The sequence below is a fragment of the Gorilla gorilla genome, chromosome 14 (genome assembly GCF_029281585.2).
Source record: "Gorilla gorilla gorilla isolate KB3781 chromosome 14, NHGRI_mGorGor1-v2.1_pri, whole genome shotgun sequence".
NCBI lineage: Eukaryota > Metazoa > Chordata > Mammalia > Primates > Hominidae > Gorilla > Gorilla gorilla.
Genome location: NC_073238.2, coordinates 71,658,428 through 71,678,801, shown reverse-complemented (window position 1 = coordinate 71,678,801; position 20,374 = coordinate 71,658,428). Strand labels below are relative to the sequence as shown.

Here is a 20,374-nt window from a genome sequence, read left to right as displayed (position 1 = left end):
GAGCAATCTGCGGGAGGGGCTGGGGAGAAAAACAAGGGAGAAAGAACGGATTTAGGAAGACAGAGGTGACAAGGCAGGGGGATGGCCGTGGCCTTTCTGGGGGAATGAGGATTCTGTCCCCAACTGCACCCACCCAAGATCTATCCACCCCTCCGGGACTCCCAGACACACACCTGATCTTCCTACAGCTGGCTCCGGAGATCTGAAAATTAAGAGACTCTTCGACGAAGAGAGGCCCGAGGAGTTGGAGGTGTCCACAGGTTCACCTCACCGCTGTAGCTCTGAGGTAGTCCAGCCGCAGCCAGGGAGTCTGGAGGGAGCACGCAGCAGGTTCTGGCTCCGAGCCCAGCAGAAAGCCGACTGCTGGAGGCCGAGCGCGGTCCCTCTTATATGGCAGCAAGGCAGTCGCGTAAGGGACAGGCGTCGTCAGAGGGGGGCCGGCTGGGGTGGGCCTGGCTGGGCTTGCGAGGCGCATTGGGCCAGTCCCCTGCCAGTCAAATGGGGCCCTTCTGAGATGCCGCCATTTCTAGACGTCAATGGTGGATTGATTAATCTAATCATTGAGGAAGAAAATGCATAATGAGCTTTGAGTGTCAGCACAGTGAGGTGCGGTGCCCTGAAAGCGGCTGACAGGAAGATGTGATTAGCTTAGATCTGAGCATGGTCAAGGAAAGCATCCAAAGGGGGGATATCTGGGCTGAAATCTGGAACATAAAATTTGAAATTAGTCAACCTGCACCGGGCTGGGAGAGGCAGGGAGAGAGGAAGGGGAGTGAAGAAAGTGTGCTGAGGCCCGGACTGGAAGGGAGCCCGGCACATTCTGGGAATGGACGGGAGGCCAAGTCCGGGCGCAGAGGTGGTGCGACGTGGAGGCAGGGTCCGCGCAGGAGCTGGTCTTGTTCCAAGGCAGCGGAAAACCGTGGAACGGTGTCCGGCAGTGGGTTAACATTTCAGAAACGACCAGCCTGGCTGTGAAGGAGCGCCAACCCAGGGTCCGCAGAATAAGTCAGGAGAGGCAAGAAGGCTATTGCAGCCCTCGGGGTTGGGCGCAGGGTGCTGTTAGACTGAGACCGAGGGAGGTAGAGGAGGAGAAAGTTCCCTGGTGGGAGAGAAATTTCCAAGAGAAAGCGAGACCCAGTGTGGACAGCCCTTGAGGAAGAGACTGCGGCCTTGGTAGCCCGCCCGTTCGTTCAGGCGGAGGTGGACCGAGAACCTGCTCTGAGTGGGAAGTGGCGGAGCTTGGCTTGCGCACATCTGGTTGAAGGAGCTTTTGAACTGCCAGGGGAGGATGTCAAGTGGCCTTTTGTAAAAAGAGTGGAGCTGAGCGCGATGGCGATGGGGCTGGAGATGCGTGTGAGACCCACACCACTGGCTTTTATTGCTGTGGGTGCACACACGGGTGGAGGAAGACAGCAGGAAACACAGCAGGACACTGGAGGGGATCCCACAGTGGGTTATTTGGTCGGTTTGCATCCTCGTTTTTTTACAGAGACGGGTTCTCGCTCTGTAGCCCAGGCTGGAGTGCAGTGGTGCCATCTCGGCTCGCTGCGGCTACTTGGGGGGCTGAGATAGGAGAATCAGTTCAAGTGATTCTGCTGTCTCAGCCTCCGGAGTAGCTGGACTACAGGTGAGCGCCACCACATCGGGATAATTTTGGGATTTTTTGGAGAGGCGAGGTTTCGCTATGTGCCCAGGCTTGTTTGGAAGTCCTCAGCTCAAGCCATCCTTCCCGCTCAACCTCCCGAGTAGCTGGGACCCCAGGCGCAAGCCACCGTGCCGGGCCAATTATTTTTTGGGTTTGTATTTTTTGTTGAAGTGAGGTTTTGCTGTGTTTTCGCCTCACATACCTTTTCTGTCCCAAGACCCCATCCAGGGTACCACCGTACAATTCGTCACGGTTCCCCTTGGCTGCGACGGTTTCTCACACTTGCCTTGTTTTTGATGACCTTGACACTTTGCATACTGATCAGATGTATTGTGGGATGTCCTCTCCTGAAGTTCGTGTGATGTATTCCTTATGATCTGACTGGAATTATACGTTTTTGTAAGGAAGATTGCAGCGGGAAAGTGCCACTCCCATCCCATCCTGTCTAGAGTACACACCATCAAGCCGGCTTATCACTGCTGCTATTAGTCCTGGTCACCTGGCTGGGGCAGTGTTGATTACGTTTCTCCACCATAAAGTGATTTTCCCACCTCTTTCTCTACTGTACTGTTTGGAAGTCGCTACCTGTAGCCTATACTTAAATAAAAGGGAAGTTATGCTTTATCTCCTTGCAGGGGAATAGCTACCTAAACTCTGCGGAGTTCTCCTGTGTGGAGGATTTTCCCATTCTCCCCACATGTTTGTTTATTTAATCACTTATTTATATCAGTATGGACTTATGGACACCTATTGTATACTTTGGTTTACACTCCAATACTTCAGGGGATGAATTATTCAATAATTGAACTGATTATTTTGTCAAATATTTTACTTAACTATTTAATTAGTAATTATTTAGTTAATTACTTTGTTACACAATGTTTCCAGCTTTGGCCACCGGGAGCTCCTTTAGTTGGCTTCCATGTCCCTTTGTCAACCTCCCATCGCTGTGGCTTTTGGTTTTGTTTGGTTTTGGGCGGCTCCTTTCTCCCTGGCACCACAGGATGCTCCATGCTTATTTGCGTATTCTCATCCTTATTGGGATTGCGTGTGCTCACTGACCAAACCCATAGATTCTTCTGTGAAGTTTCTCTTCCAAACTTTGATCTTTCTTACTGGGATGACTTTTCTCTCTCTTTTTTCCATTATGAGACAAAGTTTTGCTCTTGTCACCCAGGCTGGAGGGCAATAGCATGATCTCGGATCACTGCAATGGCTCAATCTGGGCTCACTGCAACCTCCGCCTCCTGGGTTCAAAGGATTCTCCCGCCTCAGCCTCCTGAGCAGCTGGGACTACAGCGGCCCACCACCATGCCTGGCTAATTTTTCCCTTTTTATTAGGGCGAGACATGAGAATCGCTTCACTCCCGAGAATGGAGTTCTCAGTGAGCCGAAGCCACCGCGCTCCAGCCTGGGTGAAAGAGTGAGACTCTGTTTCAAAATGAATAAGTAAATGAATGAATCAACAAACCAGGAGGAATTACCAAGGGGTCTCGGTGCCTGCCTGCAGTCTGAGCTACTTGGCAACCTGATGTTGGAGGGTCACCTGAGCTGAGGAGGTGCAGGCTGCAGTGAGCTGTGATTGCACCACTGCACTCCAGCCTGGATGACTGAATGAGACCCTGTCTTACTCCACGTACAAACGTTTAATGAAGCATTCTGGTGGTAGAAATATCCTGGAAGTAGCATATCAGCAGACCCTCCCCCACGTAATGTAAAACCTGTGCATCTTTCCAGACAGATGTACAGCAAGGAGATAGTGGCACATGTGTGTAGGATGACTGCAAGGGGGCTTTCTGGCTTATGGACGACAGACCCCAATGGCAAGCCAAGAAGCAGCTCCCACTGCACAGTGCTCATTGTGATCCATGCCATGCTTCAATACGAAGTCACCTGTTCCTAGTTTGGAGACGCACGGACCCCACAGAGGCTCTGGTCCTGACCACACCTGTGTTGCCTGCCTGGACCTTATATAGTCACTTCAGCGGGACCCCGGCACATGGCACGCCAGGTGTTTGTGAAAGCGAGCCACAAACGATGCTCTTAATGTATGCGTTTGTTGGTGTAGACTTGTGTGACTATGGGGAAAGATGCGATGTGAATGGAGAACAGAGACTGGAGACCTTTCTCTACCTTCCTTTCTGCTTTTAGTAAACACATTTTATATTTGCGATTTGTGAAATTTTAGTAAAAGAGCTGTTCTATAAAATAAGTCTGAAGAGAAAGGTTTATTTAGAAGGATTGAAAACACGAGAGAAAAATCTTTGATGTAAAAAGTTGTCTGTATTTTATTTGGACGTTTACAAAGGAGTGAAAACCAGCCAATAAGAGCCCACTTAATATAATACAAAATACAACAGTTCGTAACGCAACATTTATCAAACTCTGAAAAGATGGGAACTAACTCAACTTAAACATCTATGAGAAAGTTACAGCAAACGACTTGGTTAATGGTGAAACATTTAAAATATTCCCATTGAAGCCAGGAGGAAGCCAAGGACACTGCCGTCAAATTACTGATTCCTCATTTAGCGGTTCCAGTGAGTCACGCACTCTCCTTGTTTCCGTTAACCCCCCCACCCACCCCAACACCTTTTGCCTGATTCATCAAATGTCCTTTGATCCCCTTTGTCCTCAATCGGTTTGAAATTTTACCTTCTATTCCAATTCACTTAGTGGTTCCCAAAGGGTACCTACATTGAGACTTAAAAATGTGTCAGTCTAGAGTTTTATTGCTCTTATATTCAGCCACTCTATCGTCTCCAGGCACTAGACAAGAACTTTAGTAACTTCTAGCTCCTTCTGAATTTTCGCATGCCGCACATGTCTATATGAGTGTCTTCTGGAATTTTCATTCTAGGTCATCAATCCTTTTTCCAGAATCGTACTTCTCTGGACTTAAGAATACAGTTTCCTAATTTCCATGCTTCCTGATCGTTGCTGCATCCCACTTCTTCCAGGTTGTCTGGGTTGGGTTTTTCTTGGCTGAAAAACGTGACGTGTACTTTCACTGTACATGACAGTTCCATTCCAATCGCCTTGTACAGAAAGGGGGTTTAGCAGCTTGCATATTGTAAGTTGTGTACTCTAAGTTCAGGGGAAGCTCAGGCTTCAGGTCCAGTCGGGGGAGGAGTGGAGCAGAACTGGGGCTGGGGGGAACGTCCAGGTGGAAGAAAGGGAGGCTGGGAACAACGTGGGTGGCAGACAGTGGTCAATATGCAATGTGGGTGAGGAACACTGGGACCCCTTGCACATAGGTGCCGTGGGGGGTTTGAATGACTTGTAAAACAGCTGAGTCACCCAGAGCCCTAAACCCGATGCAGGGATAGAGGGTCAACACGGGTTGCCAGGCAACAGCCTGAGGCCCAGGAGCAGTGGGCGGCTCCTGAAACCCCAGCTCAGGTTGCGCCACGTCGGGGCCAGGGCCTCCCTGCACAGTTCCAGGCAGAGGACCAGTTTCAGAAAGAGAGAAGGCTGCGGTCTCCGTGATTTCCGGTTCCCCCTGGTGGCCTGGCTCTCCATGGTGGTCCAGTTGGATGTGCACGTCCGGTCCCGTCAAGCGTTCTGCCCCCTGTCTCTGGCCAGCGTCCCCGCGGGGCCCAGCCCTTCTGCCACGGCCTCGCCCTGGCCGCCGGCTTCCTCCCCGGCGCCGGCCTCTCTCTGCAGGACGGGGTGACTCTGTGCGAGCCGGGGTCTGCCATCTGAAGGGTGTCACGTAAGCGATGGGTTTTGCGGGTTGGGCTGGCTGTGCGGGCCCATCTGCTTCCACGGAGTCTTCAGGGTCCGCAACACAGCAGCCTGGCTCTGGAGGAGGCCCACCTGAGGCTAAAAGAGAAGCAGAGCGTGAGCAGAGAGAGATAGAAGGAATTTTACCCATCAAGCAGTTATAGGATACTTTTAAAAATAAATACTCAGAGAAAAGAGGGATTTTGGAAGTTAAAATTGTGAGAGAAGAAACAAAACTCTCCATGGAAATTGGAGAAGGAAGTTGAGAAGATCTCCCACAGAACAAAGCAAAAATCTAAAGTGATGGAAAGAAGGATGAGATATAAGAGAATTAGAGGTATGTTGTCACTGAGACATTTCACCATAAAATTTCAGAGTGCTGAGGGAAAAGAGAAGATTCTAAAAGATTCTAGAGAGCGGGAGACAGAGAAAGGAAAAGTCACATGGAAAGGGCTAGGATTCCACATGTCTCACAAATCAGACATCTCAAAAGCAGCAGTTGAGTCTAGAACGTAAGAGAAAATGTCTTCGAAATTTCAAGGGAAATGAATTTCCCACCTAAAATTTCGTGTCCAACCAAAGTTACACTAAAGAATCTGGGAGGGTAGAAGGAAGATGTTTCAGACAAGCAAGATGTTAAAGAATTTCCTTTCAGTGGATGCTTTGTTGTTATGCGTCTGTCAAACTAGACAAGATTAAAAGATTTAGGACACTCAGTGTATGAAGGGAAATGTTTTGGAGAACAATGTGGCAATAGCCGTAAAATTCCAACTCCTCCGGGAAAGAACAAGGTGGAAGTACTGGCTTATTATAGATCAAGATGTAGCGTGAGGACTCGCTCTGCTACGGAGAAACAGTAATACAAACTAAACAGAACAAAACAGCGACAACAACAGCAAATCTCAGATTTGGGAAATGGGATTACAGTTGGAAAGAGGGAAAGGAATTTCCCAGATGATGTGGAACCTGGGAGCTGACTTACAACAAGCAGCCCAGGTTGAGGCAGGCTATGAGAAGGTGAAACAGAGAATGCTTGATTGAGTTTGAATTCAAACAATTGGGGAAGAACTGGGGAACAAGCGAAATTAAAAAGAGAGTGGCAGGCGTTTGATGTACCTTGATTAGGGGCCGTGGAGCGAAGTCGCTTCGAAGGCCTTGGCTCCTCCATGAGCAATCTGCGGGAGGGGCTGGGGAGAAAAACAAGGGAGAAAGAACGGATTTAGGAAGACAGAGGTGACAAGGCAGGGGGATGGCCGTGGCCTTTCTGGGGGAATGAGGATTCTGTCCCCAACTGCACCCACCCAAGATCTATCCACCCCTCCGGGACTCCCAGACACACACCTGATCTTCCTACAGCTGGCTCCGCAGATCTGAAAATTAAGAGACTCTTCCACGAAGAGAGGCCCGAGGAGTTGGAGGTGTCCACAGGTTCACCTCACCGCTGTAGCTCTGAGGTAGTCCAGCCGCAGCCAGGGAGTCTGGAGGGAGCACGCAGCAGGTTCTGGCTCCGAGCCCAGCAGAAAGCCGACTGCTGGAGGCCGAGCGCGGTCCCTCTTATATGGCAGCAAGGCAGTCGCGTAAGGGACAGGCGTCGTCAGAGGGGGGCCGGCTGGGGTGGGCCTGGCTGGGCTTGCGAGGCGCATTGGGCCAGTCCCCTGCCAGTCAAATGGGGCCCTTCTGAGATGCCGCCATTTCTAGACGTCAATGGTGGATTGATTAATCTAATCATTGAGGAAGAAAATGCATAATGAGCTTTGAGTGTCAGCACAGTGAGGTGCGGTGCCCTGAAAGCGGCTGACAGGAAGATGTGATTAGCTTAGATCTGAGCATGGTCAAGGAAAGCATCCAAAGGGGGGATATCTGGGCTGAAATCTGGAACATAAAATTTGAAATTAGTCAACCTGCACCGGGCTGGGAGAGGCAGGGAGAGAGGAAGGGGAGTGAAGAAAGTGTGCTGAGGCCCGGACTGGAAGGGAGCCCGGCACATTCTGGGAATGGACGGGAGGCCAAGTCCGGGCGCAGAGGTGGTGCGACGTGGAGGCAGGGTCCGCGCAGGAGCTGGTCTTGTTCCAAGGCAGCGGAAAACCGTGGAACGGTGTCCGGCAGTGGGTTAACATTTCAGAAACGACCAGCCTGGCTGTGAAGGAGCGCCAACCCAGGGTCCGCAGAATAAGTCAGGAGAGGCAAGAAGGCTATTGCAGCCCTCGGGGTTGGGCGCAGGGTGCTGTTAGACTGAGACCGAGGGAGGTAGAGGAGGAGAAAGTTCCCTGGTGGGAGAGAAATTTCCAAGAGAAAGCGAGACCCAGTGTGGACAGCCCTTGAGGAAGAGACTGCGGCCTTGGTAGCCCGCCCGTTCGTTCAGGCGGAGGTGGACCGAGAACCTGCTCTGAGTGGGAAGTGGCGGAGCTTGGCTTGCGCACATCTGGTTGAAGGAGCTTTTGAACTGCCAGGGGAGGATGTCAAGTGGCCTTTTGTAAAAAGAGTGGAGCTGAGCGCGATGGCGATGGGGCTGGAGATGCGTGTGAGACCCACACCACTGGCTTTTATTGCTGTGGGTGCACACACGGGTGGAGGAAGACAGCAGGAAACACAGCAGGACACTGGAGGGGATCCCACAGTGGGTTATTTGGTCGGTTTGCATCCTCGTTTTTTTACAGAGACGGGTTCTCGCTCTGTAGCCCAGGCTGGAGTGCAGTGGTGCCATCTCGGCTCGCTGCGGCTACTTGGGGGGCTGAGATAGGAGAATCAGTTCAAGTGATTCTGCTGTCTCAGCCTCCGGAGTAGCTGGACTACAGGTGAGCGCCACCACATCGGGATAATTTTGGGATTTTTTGGAGAGGCGAGGTTTCGCTATGTGCCCAGGCTTGTTTGGAAGTCCTCAGCTCAAGCCATCCTTCCCGCTCAACCTCCCGAGTAGCTGGGACCCCAGGCGCAAGCCACCGTGCCGGGCCAATTATTTTTTGGGTTTGTATTTTTTGTTGAAGTGAGGTTTTGCTGTGTTTTCGCCTCACATACCTTTTCTGTCCCAAGACCCCATCCAGGGTACCACCGTACAATTCGTCACGGTTCCCCTTGGCTGCGACGGTTTCTCACACTTGCCTTGTTTTTGATGACCTTGACACTTTGCATACTGATCAGATGTATTGTGGGATGTCCTCTCCTGAAGTTCGTGTGATGTATTCCTTATGATCTGACTGGAATTATACGTTTTTGTAAGGAAGATTGCAGCGGGAAAGTGCCACTCCCATCCCATCCTGTCTAGAGTACACACCATCAAGCCGGCTTATCACTGCTGCTATTAGTCCTGGTCACCTGGCTGGGGCAGTGTTGATTACGTTTCTCCACCATAAAGTGATTTTCCCACCTCTTTCTCTACTGTACTGTTTGGAAGTCGCTACCTGTAGCCTATACTTAAATAAAAGGGAAGTTATGCTTTATCTCCTTGCAGGGGAATAGCTACCTAAACTCTGCGGAGTTCTCCTGTGTGGAGGATTTTCCCATTCTCCCCACATGTTTGTTTATTCAATCACTTATTTATATCAGTATGGACTTATGGACACCTATTGTATACTTTGGTTTACACTCCAATACTTCAGGGGATGAATTATTCAATAATTGAACTGATTATTTTGTCAAATATTTTACTTAACTATTTAATTAGTAATTATTTAGTTAATTACTTTGTTACACAATGTTTCCAGCTTTGGCCACCGGGAGCTCCTTTAGTTGGCTTCCATGTCCCTTTGTCAACCTCCCATCGCTGTGGCTTTTGGTTTTGTTTGGTTTTGGGCGGCTCCTTTCTCCCTGGCACCACAGGATGCTCCATGCTTATTTGCGTATTCTCATCCTTATTGGGATTGCGTGTGCTCACTGACCAAACCCATAGATTCTTCTGTGAAGTTTCTCTTCCAAACTTTGATCTTTCTTACTGGGATGACTTTTCTCTCTCTTTTTTCCATTATGAGACAAAGTTTTGCTCTTGTCACCCAGGCTGGAGGGCAATAGCATGATCTCGGATCACTGCAATGGCTCAATCTGGGCTCACTGCAACCTCCGCCTCCTGGGTTCAAAGGATTCTCCCGCCTCAGCCTCCTGAGCAGCTGGGACTACAGCGGCCCACCACCATGCCTGGCTAATTTTTCCCTTTTTATTAGGGCGAGACATGAGAATCGCTTCACTCCCGAGAATGGAGTTCTCAGTGAGCCGAAGCCACCGCGCTCCAGCCTGGGTGAAAGAGTGAGACTCTGTTTCAAAATGAATAAGTAAATGAATGAATCAACAAACCAGGAGGAATTACCAAGGGGTCTCGGTGCCTGCCTGCAGTCTGAGCTACTTGGCAACCTGATGTTGGAGGGTCACCTGAGCTGAGGAGGTGCAGGCTGCAGTGAGCTGTGATTGCACCACTGCACTCCAGCCTGGATGACTGAATGAGACCCTGTCTTACTCCACGTACAAACGTTTAATGAAGCATTCTGGTGGTAGAAATATCCTGGAAGTAGCATATCAGCAGACCCTCCCCCACGTAATGTAAAACCTGTGCATCTTTCCAGACAGATGTACAGCAAGGAGATAGTGGCACATGTGTGTAGGATGACTGCAAGGGGGCTTTCTGGCTTATGGACGACAGACCCCAATGGCAAGCCAAGAAGCAGCTCCCACTGCACAGTGCTCATTGTGATCCATGCCATGCTTCAATACGAAGTCACCTGTTCCTAGTTTGGAGACGCACGGACCCCACAGAGGCTCTGGTCCTGACCACACCTGTGTTGCCTGCCTGGACCTTATATAGTCACTTCAGCGGGACCCCGGCACATGGCACGCCAGGTGTTTGTGAAAGCGAGCCACAAACGATGCTCTTAATGTATGCGTTTGTTGGTGTAGACTTGTGTGACTATGGGGAAAGATGCGATGTGAATGGAGAACAGAGACTGGAGACCTTTCTCTACCTTCCTTTCTGCTTTTAGTAAACACATTTTATATTTGCGATTTGTGAAATTTTAGTAAAAGAGCTGTTCTATAAAATAAGTCTGAAGAGAAAGGTTTATTTAGAAGGATTGAAAACACGAGAGAAAAATCTTTGATGTAAAAAGTTGTCTGTATTTTATTTGGACGTTTACAAAGGAGTGAAAACCAGCCAATAAGAGCCCACTTAATATAATACAAAATACAACAGTTCGTAACGCAACATTTATCAAACTCTGAAAAGATGGGAACTAACTCAACTTAAACATCTATGAGAAAGTTACAGCAAACGACTTGGTTAATGGTGAAACATTTAAAATATTCCCATTGAAGCCAGGAGGAAGCCAAGGACACTGCCGTCAAATTACTGATTCCTCATTTAGCGGTTCCAGTGAGTCACGCACTCTCCTTGTTTCCGTTAACCCCCCCCACCCCAACACCTTTTGCCTGATTCATCAAATGTCCTTTGATCCCCTTTGTCCTCAATCGGTTTGAAATTTTACCTTCTATTCCAATTCACTTAGTGGTTCCCAAAGGGTACCTACATTGAGACTTAAAAATGTGTCAGTCTAGAGTTTTATTGCTCTTATATTCAGCCACTCTATCGTCTCCAGGCACTAGACAAGAACTTTAGTAACTTCTAGCTCCTTCTGAATTTTCGCATGCCGCACATGTCTATATGAGTGTCTTCTGGAATTTTCATTCTAGGTCATCAATCCTTTTTCCAGAATCGTACTTCTCTGGACTTAAGAATACAGTTTCCTAATTTCCATGCTTCCTGATCGTTGCTGCATCCCACTTCTTCCAGGTTGTCTGGGTTGGGTTTTTCTTGGCTGAAAAACGTGACGTGTACTTTCACTGTACATGACAGTTCCATTCCAATCGCCTTGTACAGAAAGGGGGTTTAGCAGCTTGCATATTGTAAGTTGTGTACTCTAAGTTCAGGGGAAGCTCAGGCTTCAGGTCCAGTCAGGGGAGGAGTGGAGCAGAACTGGGGCTGGGGGGAACGTCCAGGTGGAAGAAAGGGAGGCTGGGAACAACGTGGGTGGCAGACAGTGGTCAATATGCAATGTGGGTGAGGAACACTGGGACCCCTTGCACATAGGTGCCGTGGGGGGTTTGAATGACTTGTAAAACAGCTGAGTCACCCAGAGCCCTAAACCCGATGCAGGGATAGAGGGTCAACACGGGTTGCCAGGCAACAGCCTGAGGCCCAGGAGCAGTGGGCGGCTCCTGAAACCCCAGCTCAGGTTGCGCCACGTCGGGGCCAGGGCCTCCCTGCACAGTTCCAGGCAGAGGACCAGTTTCAGAAAGAGAGAAGGCTGCGGTCTCCGTGATTTCCGGTTCCCCCTGGTGGCCTGGCTCTCCATGGTGGTCCAGTTGGATGTGCACGTCCGGTCCCGTCAAGCGTTCTGCCCCCTGTCTCTGGCCAGCGTCCCCGCGGGGCCCAGCCCTTCTGCCACGGCCTCGCCCTGGCCGCCGGCTTCCTCCCCGGCGCCGGCCTCTCTCTGCAGGACGGGGTGACTCTGCGAGCCGGGGTCTGCCATCCGAAGGGTGTCACGTAAGCGATGGGTTTTGCGGGTTGGGCTGGCTGTGCGGGCCCATCTGCTTCCACGGAGTCTTCAGGGTCCGCAACACAGCAGCCTGGCTCTGGAGGAGGCCCACCTGAGGCTAAAAGAGAAGCAGAGCGTGAGCAGAGAGAGATAGAAGGAATTTTACCCATCAAGCAGTTATAGGATACTTTTAAAAATAAATACTCAGAGAAAAGAGGGATTTTGGAAGTTAAAATTGTGAGAGAAGAAACAAAACTCTCCATGGAAATTGGAGAAGGAAGTTGAGAAGATCTCCCACAGAACAAAGCAAAAATCTAAAGTGATGGAAAGAAGGATGAGATATAAGAGAATTAGAGGTATGTTGTCACTGAGACATTTCACCATAAAATTTCAGAGTGCTGAGGGAAAAGAGAAGATTCTAAAAGATTCTAGAGAGCGGGAGACAGAGAAAGGAAAAGTCACATGGAAAGGGCTAGGATTCCACATGTCTCACAAATCAGACATCTCAAAAGCAGCAGTTGAGTCTAGAACGTAAGAGAAAATGTCTTCGAAATTTCAAGGGAAATGAATTTCCCACCTAAAATTTCGTGTCCAACCAAAGTTACACTAAAGAATCTGGGAGGGTAGAAGGAAGATGTTTCAGACAAGCAAGATGTTAAAGAATTTCCTTTCAGTGGATGCTTTGTTGTTATGCGTCTGTCAAACTAGACAAGATTAAAAGATTTAGGACACTCAGTGTATGAAGGGAAATGTTTTGGAGAACAATGTGGCAATAGCCGTAAAATTCCAACTCCTCCGGGAAAGAACAAGGTGGAAGTACTGGCTTATTATAGATCAAGATGTAGCGTGAGGACTCGCTCTGCTACGGAGAAACAGTAATACAAACTAAACAGAACAAAACAGCGACAACAACAGCAAATCTCAGATTTGGGAAATGGGATTACAGTTGGAAAGAGGGAAAGGAATTTCCCAGATGATGTGGAACCTGGGAGCTGACTTACAACAAGCAGCCCAGGTTGAGGCAGGCTATGAGAAGGTGAAACAGAGAATGCTTGATTGAGTTTGAATTCAAACAATTGGGGAAGAATTGGGGAACAAGCGAAATTAAAAAGAGAGTGGCAGGCGTTTGATGTACCTTGATTAGGGGCCGTGGAGCGAAGTCGCTTCGAAGGCCTTGGCTCCTCCATGAGCAATCTGCGGGAGGGGCTGGGGAGAAAAACAAGGGAGAAAGAACGGATTTAGGAAGACAGAGGTGACAAGGCAGGGGGATGGCCGTGGCCTTTCTGGGGGAATGAGGATTCTGTCCCCAACTGCACCCACCCAAGATCTATCCACCCCTCCGGGACTCCCAGACACACACCTGATCTTCCTACAGCTGGCTCCGGAGATCTGAAAATTAAGAGACTCTTCGACGAAGAGAGGCCCGAGGAGTTGGAGGTGTCCACAGGTTCACCTCACCGCTGTAGCTCTGAGGTAGTCCAGCCGCAGCCAGGGAGTCTGGAGGGAGCACGCAGCAGGTTCTGGCTCCGAGCCCAGCAGAAAGCCGACTGCTGGAGGCCGAGCGCGGTCCCTCTTATATGGCAGCAAGGCAGTCGCGTAAGGGACAGGCGTCGTCAGAGGGGGGCCGGCTGGGGTGGGCCTGGCTGGGCTTGCGAGGCGCATTGGGCCAGTCCCCTGCCAGTCAAATGGGGCCCTTCTGAGATGCCGCCATTTCTAGACGTCAGTGGTGGATTGATTAATCTAATCATTGAGGAAGAAAATGCATAATGAGCTTTGAGTGTCAGCACAGTGAGGTGCGGTGCCCTGAAAGCGGCTGACAGGAAGATGTGATTAGCTTAGATCTGAGCATGGTCAAGGAAAGCATCCAAAGGGGGGATATCTGGGCTGAAATCTGGAACATAAAATTTGAAATTAGTCAACCTGCACCGGGCTGGGAGAGGCAGGGAGAGAGGAAGGGGAGTGAAGAAAGTGTGCTGAGGCCCGGACTGGAAGGGAGCCCGGCACATTCTGGGAATGGACGGGAGGCCAAGTCCGGGCGCAGAGGTGGTGCGACGTGGAGGCAGGGTCCGCGCAGGAGCTGGTCTTGTTCCAAGGCAGCGGAAAACCGTGGAACGGTGTCCGGCAGTGGGTTAACATTTCAGAAACGACCAGCCTGGCTGTGAAGGAGCGCCAACCCAGGGTCCGCAGAATAAGTCAGGAGAGGCAAGAAGGCTATTGCAGCCCTCGGGGTTGGGCGCAGGGTGCTGTTAGACTGAGACCGAGGGAGGTAGAGGAGGAGAAAGTTCCCTGGTGGGAGAGAAATTTCCAAGAGAAAGCGAGACCCAGTGTGGACAGCCCTTGAGGAAGAGACTGCGGCCTTGGTAGCCCGCCCGTTCGTTCAGGCGGAGGTGGACCGAGAACCTGCTCTGAGTGGGAAGTGGCGGAGCTTGGCTTGCGCACATCTGGTTGAAGGAGCTTTTGAACTGCCAGGGGAGGATGTCAAGTGGCCTTTTGTAAAAAGAGTGGAGCTGAGCGCGATGGCGATGGGGCTGGAGATGCGTGTGAGACCCACACCACTGGCTTTTATTGCTGTGGGTGCACACACGGGTGGAGGAAGACAGCAGGAAACACAGCAGGACACTGGAGGGGATCCCACAGTGGGTTATTTGGTCGGTTTGCATCCTCGTTTTTTTACAGAGACGGGTTCTCGCTCTGTAGCCCAGGCTGGAGTGCAGTGGTGCCATCTCGGCTCGCTGCGGCTACTTGGGGGGCTGAGATAGGAGAATCAGTTCAAGTGATTCTGCTGTCTCAGCCTCCGGAGTAGCTGGACTACAGGTGAGCGCCACCACATCGGGATAATTTTGGGATTTTTTGGAGAGGCGAGGTTTCGCTATGTGCCCAGGCTTGTTTGGAAGTCCTCAGCTCAAGCCATCCTTCCCGCTCAACCTCCCGAGTAGCTGGGACCCCAGGCGCAAGCCACCGTGCCGGGCCAATTATTTTTTGGGTTTGTATTTTTTGTTGAAGTGAGGTTTTGCTGTGTTTTCGCCTCACATACCTTTTCTGTCCCAAGACCCCATCCAGGGTACCACCGTACAATTCGTCACGGTTCCCCTTGGCTGCGACGGTTTCTCACACTTGCCTTGTTTTTGATGACCTTGACACTTTGCATACTGATCAGATGTATTGTGGGATGTCCTCTCCTGAAGTTCGTGTGATGTATTCCTTATGATCTGACTGGAATTATACGTTTTTGTAAGGAAGATTGCAGCGGGAAAGTGCCACTCCCATCCCATCCTGTCTAGAGTACACACCATCAAGCCGGCTTATCACTGCTGCTATTAGTCCTGGTCACCTGGCTGGGGCAGTGTTGATTACGTTTCTCCACCATAAAGTGATTTTCCCACCTCTTTCTCTACTGTACTGTTTGGAAGTCGCTACCTGTAGCCTATACTTAAATAAAAGGGAAGTTATGCTTTATCTCCTTGCAGGGGAATAGCTACCTAAACTCTGCGGAGTTCTCCTGTGTGGAGGATTTTCCCATTCTCCCCACATGTTTGTTTATTTAATCACTTATTTATATCAGTATGGACTTATGGACACCTATTGTATACTTTGGTTTACACTCCAATACTTCAGGGGATGAATTATTCAATAATTGAACTGATTATTTTGTCAAATATTTTACTTAACTATTTAATTAGTAATTATTTAGTTAATTACTTTGTTACACAATGTTTCCAGCTTTGGCCACCGGGAGCTCCTTTAGTTGGCTTCCATGTCCCTTTGTCAACCTCCCATCGCTGTGGCTTTTGGTTTTGTTTGGTTTTGGGCGGCTCCTTTCTCCCTGGCACCACAGGATGCTCCACGCTTATTTGCGTATTCTCATCCTTATTGGGATTGCGTGTGCTCACTGACCAAACCCATAGATTCTTCTGTGAAGTTTCTCTTCCAAACTTTGATCTTTCTTACTGGGATGACTTTTCTCTCTCTTTTTTCCATTATGAGACAAAGTTTTGCTCTTGTCACCCAGGCTGGAGGGCAATAGCATGATCTCGGATCACTGCAATGGCTCAATCTGGGCTCACTGCAACCTCCGCCTCCTGGGTTCAAAGGATTCTCCCGCCTCAGCCTCCTGAGCAGCTGGGACTACAGCGGCCCACCACCATGCCTGGCTAATTTTTCCCTTTTTATTAGGGCGAGACATGAGAATCGCTTCACTCCCGAGAATGGAGTTCTCAGTGAGCCGAAGCCACCGCGCTCCAGCCTGGGTGAAAGAGTGAGACTCTGTTTCAAAATGAATAAGTAAATGAATGAATCAACAAACCAGGAGGAATTACCAAGGGGTCTCGGTGCCTGCCTGCAGTCTGAGCTACTTGGCAACCTGATGTTGGAGGGTCACCTGAGCTGAGGAGGTGCAGGCTGCAGTGAGCTGTGATTGCACCACTGCACTCCAGCCTGGATGACTGAATGAGACCCTGTCTTACTCCACGTACAAACGTTTAATGAAGCATTCTGGTGGTAGAAATATCCTGGAAGTAGCGTATCAGCAGACCCTCCCCCACGTAATGTAAAACCTGTGCATCTTTCCAGACAGATGTACAGCAAGGAGATAGTGGCACATGTGTGTAGGATGACTGCAAGGGGGCTTTCTGGCTTATGGACGACAGACCCCAATGGCAAGCCAAGAAGCAGCTCCCACTGCACAGTGCTCATTGTGATCCATGCCATGCTTCAATACGAAGTCACCTGTTCCTAGTTTGGAGACGCACGGACCCCACAGAGGCTCTGGTCCTGACCACACCTGTGTTGCCTGCCTGGACCTTATATAGTCACTTCAGCGGGACCCCGGCACATGGCACGCCAGGTGTTTGTGAAAGCGAGCCACAAATGATGCTCTTAATGTATGCGTTTGTTGGTGTAGACTTGTGTGACTATGGGGAAAGATGCGATGTGAATGGAGAACAGAGACTGGAGACCTTTCTCTACCTTCCTTTCTGCTTTTAGTAAACACATTTTATATTTGCGATTTGTGAAATTTTAGTAAAAGAGCTGTTCTATAAAATAAGTCTGAAGAGAAAGGTTTATTTAGAAGGATTGAAAACACGAGAGAAAAATCTTTGATGTAAAAAGTTGTCTGTATTTTATTTGGACGTTTACAAAGGAGTGAAAACCAGCCAATAAGAGCCCACTTAATATAATACAAAATACAACAGTTCGTAACGCAACATTTATCAAACTCTGAAAAGATGGGAACTAACTCAACTTAAACATCTATGAGAAAGTTACAGCAAACGACTTGGTTAATGGTGAAACATTTAAAATATTCCCATTGAAGCCAGGAGGAAGCCAAGGACACTGCCGTCAAATTACTGATTCCTCATTTAGCGGTTCCAGTGAGTCACGCACTCTCCTTGTTTCCGTTAACCCCCCCCACCCCAACACCTTTTGCCTGATTCATCAAATGTCCTTTGATCCCCTTTGTCCTCAATCGGTTTGAAATTTTACCTTCTATTCCAATTCACTTAGTGGTTCCCAAAGGGTACCTACATTGAGACTTAAAAATGTGTCAGTCTAGAGTTTTATTGCTCTTATATTCAGCCACTCTATCGTCTCCAGGCACTAGACAAGAACTTTAGTAACTTCTAGCTCCTTCTGAATTTTCGCATGCCGCACATGTCTATATGAGTGTCTTCTGGAATTTTCATTCTAGGTCATCAATCCTTTTTCCAGAATCGTACTTCTCTGGACTTAAGAATACAGTTTCCTAATTTCCATGCTTCCTGATCGTTGCTGCATCCCACTTCTTCCAGGTTGTCTGGGTTGGGTTTTTCTTGGCTGAAAAACGTGACGTGTACTTTCACTGTACATGACAGTTCCATTCCAATCGCCTTGTACAGAAAGGGGGTTTAGCAGCTTGCATATTGTAAGTTGTGTACTCTAAGTTCAGGGTAAGCTCAGGCTTCAGGTCCAGTCAGGGGAGGAGTGGAGCAGAACTGGGGCTGGGGGGAACGTCCAGGTGGAAGAAAGGGAGGCTGGGAACAACGTGGGTGGCAGACAGTGGTCAATATGCAATGTGGGTGAGGAACACTGGGACCCCTTGCACATAGGTGCCGTGGGGGGTTTGAATGACTTGTAAAACAGCTGAGTCACCCAGAGCCCTAAACCCGATGCAGGGATAGAGGGTCAACACGGGTTGCCAGGCAACAGCCTGAGGCCCAGGAGCAGTGGGCGGCTCCTGAAACCCCAGCTCAGGTTGCGCCACGTCGGGGCCAGGGCCTCCCTGCACAGTTCCAGGCAGAGGACCAGTTTCAGAAAGAGAGAAGGCTGCGGTCTCCGTGATTTCCGGTTCCCCCTGGTGGCCTGGCTCTCCATGGTGGTCCAGTTGGATGTGTACGTCCGGTCCCGTCAAGCGTTCTGCCCCCTGTCTCTGGCCAGCGTCCCCGCGGGGCCCAGCCCTTCTGCCACGGCCTCGCCCTGGCCGCCGGCTTCCTCCCCGGCGCCGGCCTCTCTCTGCAGGATGGGGTGACTCTGTGCGAGCCGGGGTCTGCCATCCGAAGGGTGTCACGTAAGCGATGGGTTTTGCGGGTTGGGCTGGCTGTGCGGGCCCATCTGCTTCCACGGAGTCTTCAGGGTCCGCAACACAGCAGCCTGGCTCTGGAGGAGGCCCACCTGAGGCTAAAAGAGAAGCAGAGCGTGAGCAGAGAGAGATAGAAGGAATTTTACCCATCAAGCAGTTATAGGATACTTTTAAAAATAAATACTCAGAGAAAAGAGGGATTTTGGAAGTTAAAATTGTGAGAGAAGAAACAAAACTCTCCATGGAAATTGGAGAAGGAAGTTGAGAAGATCTCCCACAGAACAAAGCAAAAATCTAAAGTGATGGAAAGAAGGATGAGATATAAGAGAATTAGAGGTATGTTGTCACTGAGACATTTCACCATAAAATTTCAGAGTGCTGAGGGAAAAGAGAAGATTCTAAAAGATTCTAGAGAGCGGGAGACAGAGAAAGGAAAAGTCACATGGAAAGGGCTAGGATTCCACATGTCTCACAAATCAGACATCTCAAAAGCAGCAGTTGAGTCTAGAACGTAAGAGAAAATGTCTTCGAAATTTCAAGGGAAATGAATTTCCCACCTAAAATTTCGTGTCCAACCAAAGTTACACTAAAGAATCTGGGAGGGTAGAAGGAAGATGTTTCAGACAAGCAAGATGTTAAAGAATTTCCTTTCAGTGGATGCTTTGTTGTTATGCGTCTGTCAAACTAGACAAGATTAAAAGATTTAGGACACTCAGTGTATGAAGGGAAATGTTTTGGAGAACAATGTGGCAATAGCCGTAAAATTCCAACTCCTCCGGGAAAGAACAAGGTGGAAGTACTGGCTTATTATAGATCAAGATGTAGCGTGAGGACTCGCTCTGCTACGGAGAAACAGTAATACAAACTAAACAGAACAAAACAGCGACAACAACAGCAAATCTCAGATTTGGGAAATGGGATTACAGTTGGAAAGAGGGAAAGGAATTTCCCAGATGATGTGGAACCTGGGAGCTGACTTACAACAAGCAGCCCAGGTTGAGGCAGGCTATGAGAAGGTGAAACAGAGAATGCTTGATTGAGTTTGAATTCAAACAATTGGGGAAGAATTGGGGAACAAGCGAAATTAAAAAGAGAGTGGCAGGCGTTTGATGTACCTTGATTAGGGGCCGTGGAGCGAAGTCGCTTCGAAGGCCTTGGCTCCTCCATGAGCAATCTGCGGGAGGGGCTGGGGAGAAAAACAAGGGAGAAAGAACGGATTTAGGAAGACAGAGGTGACAAGGCAGGGGGATGGCCGTGGCCTTTCTGGGGGAATGAGGATTCTGTCCCCAACTGCACCCACCCAAGATCTATCCACCCCTCCGGGACTCCCAGACACACACCTGATCTTCCTACAGCTGGCTCCGGAGATCTGAAAATTAAGAGACTCTTCGACGAAGAGAGGCCCGAGGAGTTGGAGGTGTCCACAGGTTCACCTCACCGCTGTAGCTCTGAGGTAGTCCAGCCGCAGCCAGGGAGTCTGGAGGGAGCACGCAGCAGGTTCTGGCTCCGAGCCCAGCAGAAAGCCGACTGCTGGAGGCCGAGCGCGGTCCCTCTTATATGGCAGCAAGGCAGTCGCGTAAGGGACAGGCGTCGTCAGAGGGGGGCCGGCTGGGGTGGGCCTGGCTGGGCTTGCGAGGCGCATTGGGCCAGTCCCCTGCCAGTCAAATGGGGCCCTTCTGAGATGCCGCCATTTCTAGACGTCAGTGGTGGATTGATTAATCTAATCATTGAGGAAGAAAATGCATAATGAGCTTTGAGTGTCAGCACAGTGAGGTGCGGTGCCCTGAAAGCGGCTGACAGGAAGATGTGATTAGCTTAGATCTGAGCATGGTCAAGGAAAGCATCCAAAGGGGGGATATCTGGGCTGAAATCTGGAACATAAAATTTGAAATTAGTCAACCTGCACCGGGCTGGGAGAGGCAGGGAGAGAGG

General features: G+C 49.7%; 2 protein-coding genes across 2 annotated transcripts; both read right to left on the bottom strand.

Moving 5' to 3' along the window:
* Positions 1 to 4,856: 4,856 nt before the first annotated feature.
* LOC134757062 (proline-rich protein 20E-like) lies at positions 4,857 to 6,539 on the bottom strand. Its single transcript, XM_063697655.1, has 2 exons — positions 6,488 to 6,539; positions 4,857 to 5,470 (listed from the first exon to the last, which is right to left on the bottom strand). The coding sequence occupies exons 1-2, from the start codon at positions 6,537 to 6,539 to the stop codon at positions 4,857 to 4,859; spliced, it is 666 nt and encodes a 221-aa protein (XP_063553725.1).
* An 11,387-nt stretch (positions 6,540 to 17,926) lies between these two features.
* LOC129526371 (proline-rich protein 20E) lies at positions 17,927 to 19,609 on the bottom strand. Its single transcript, XM_055360425.2, has 2 exons — positions 19,558 to 19,609; positions 17,927 to 18,540 (listed from the first exon to the last, which is right to left on the bottom strand). Exons 1-2 carry the CDS (start codon positions 19,607 to 19,609, stop codon positions 17,927 to 17,929), a joined length of 666 nt encoding a protein of 221 aa, XP_055216400.2.
* Between the last annotated feature and the right edge of the window lie 765 nt (positions 19,610 to 20,374).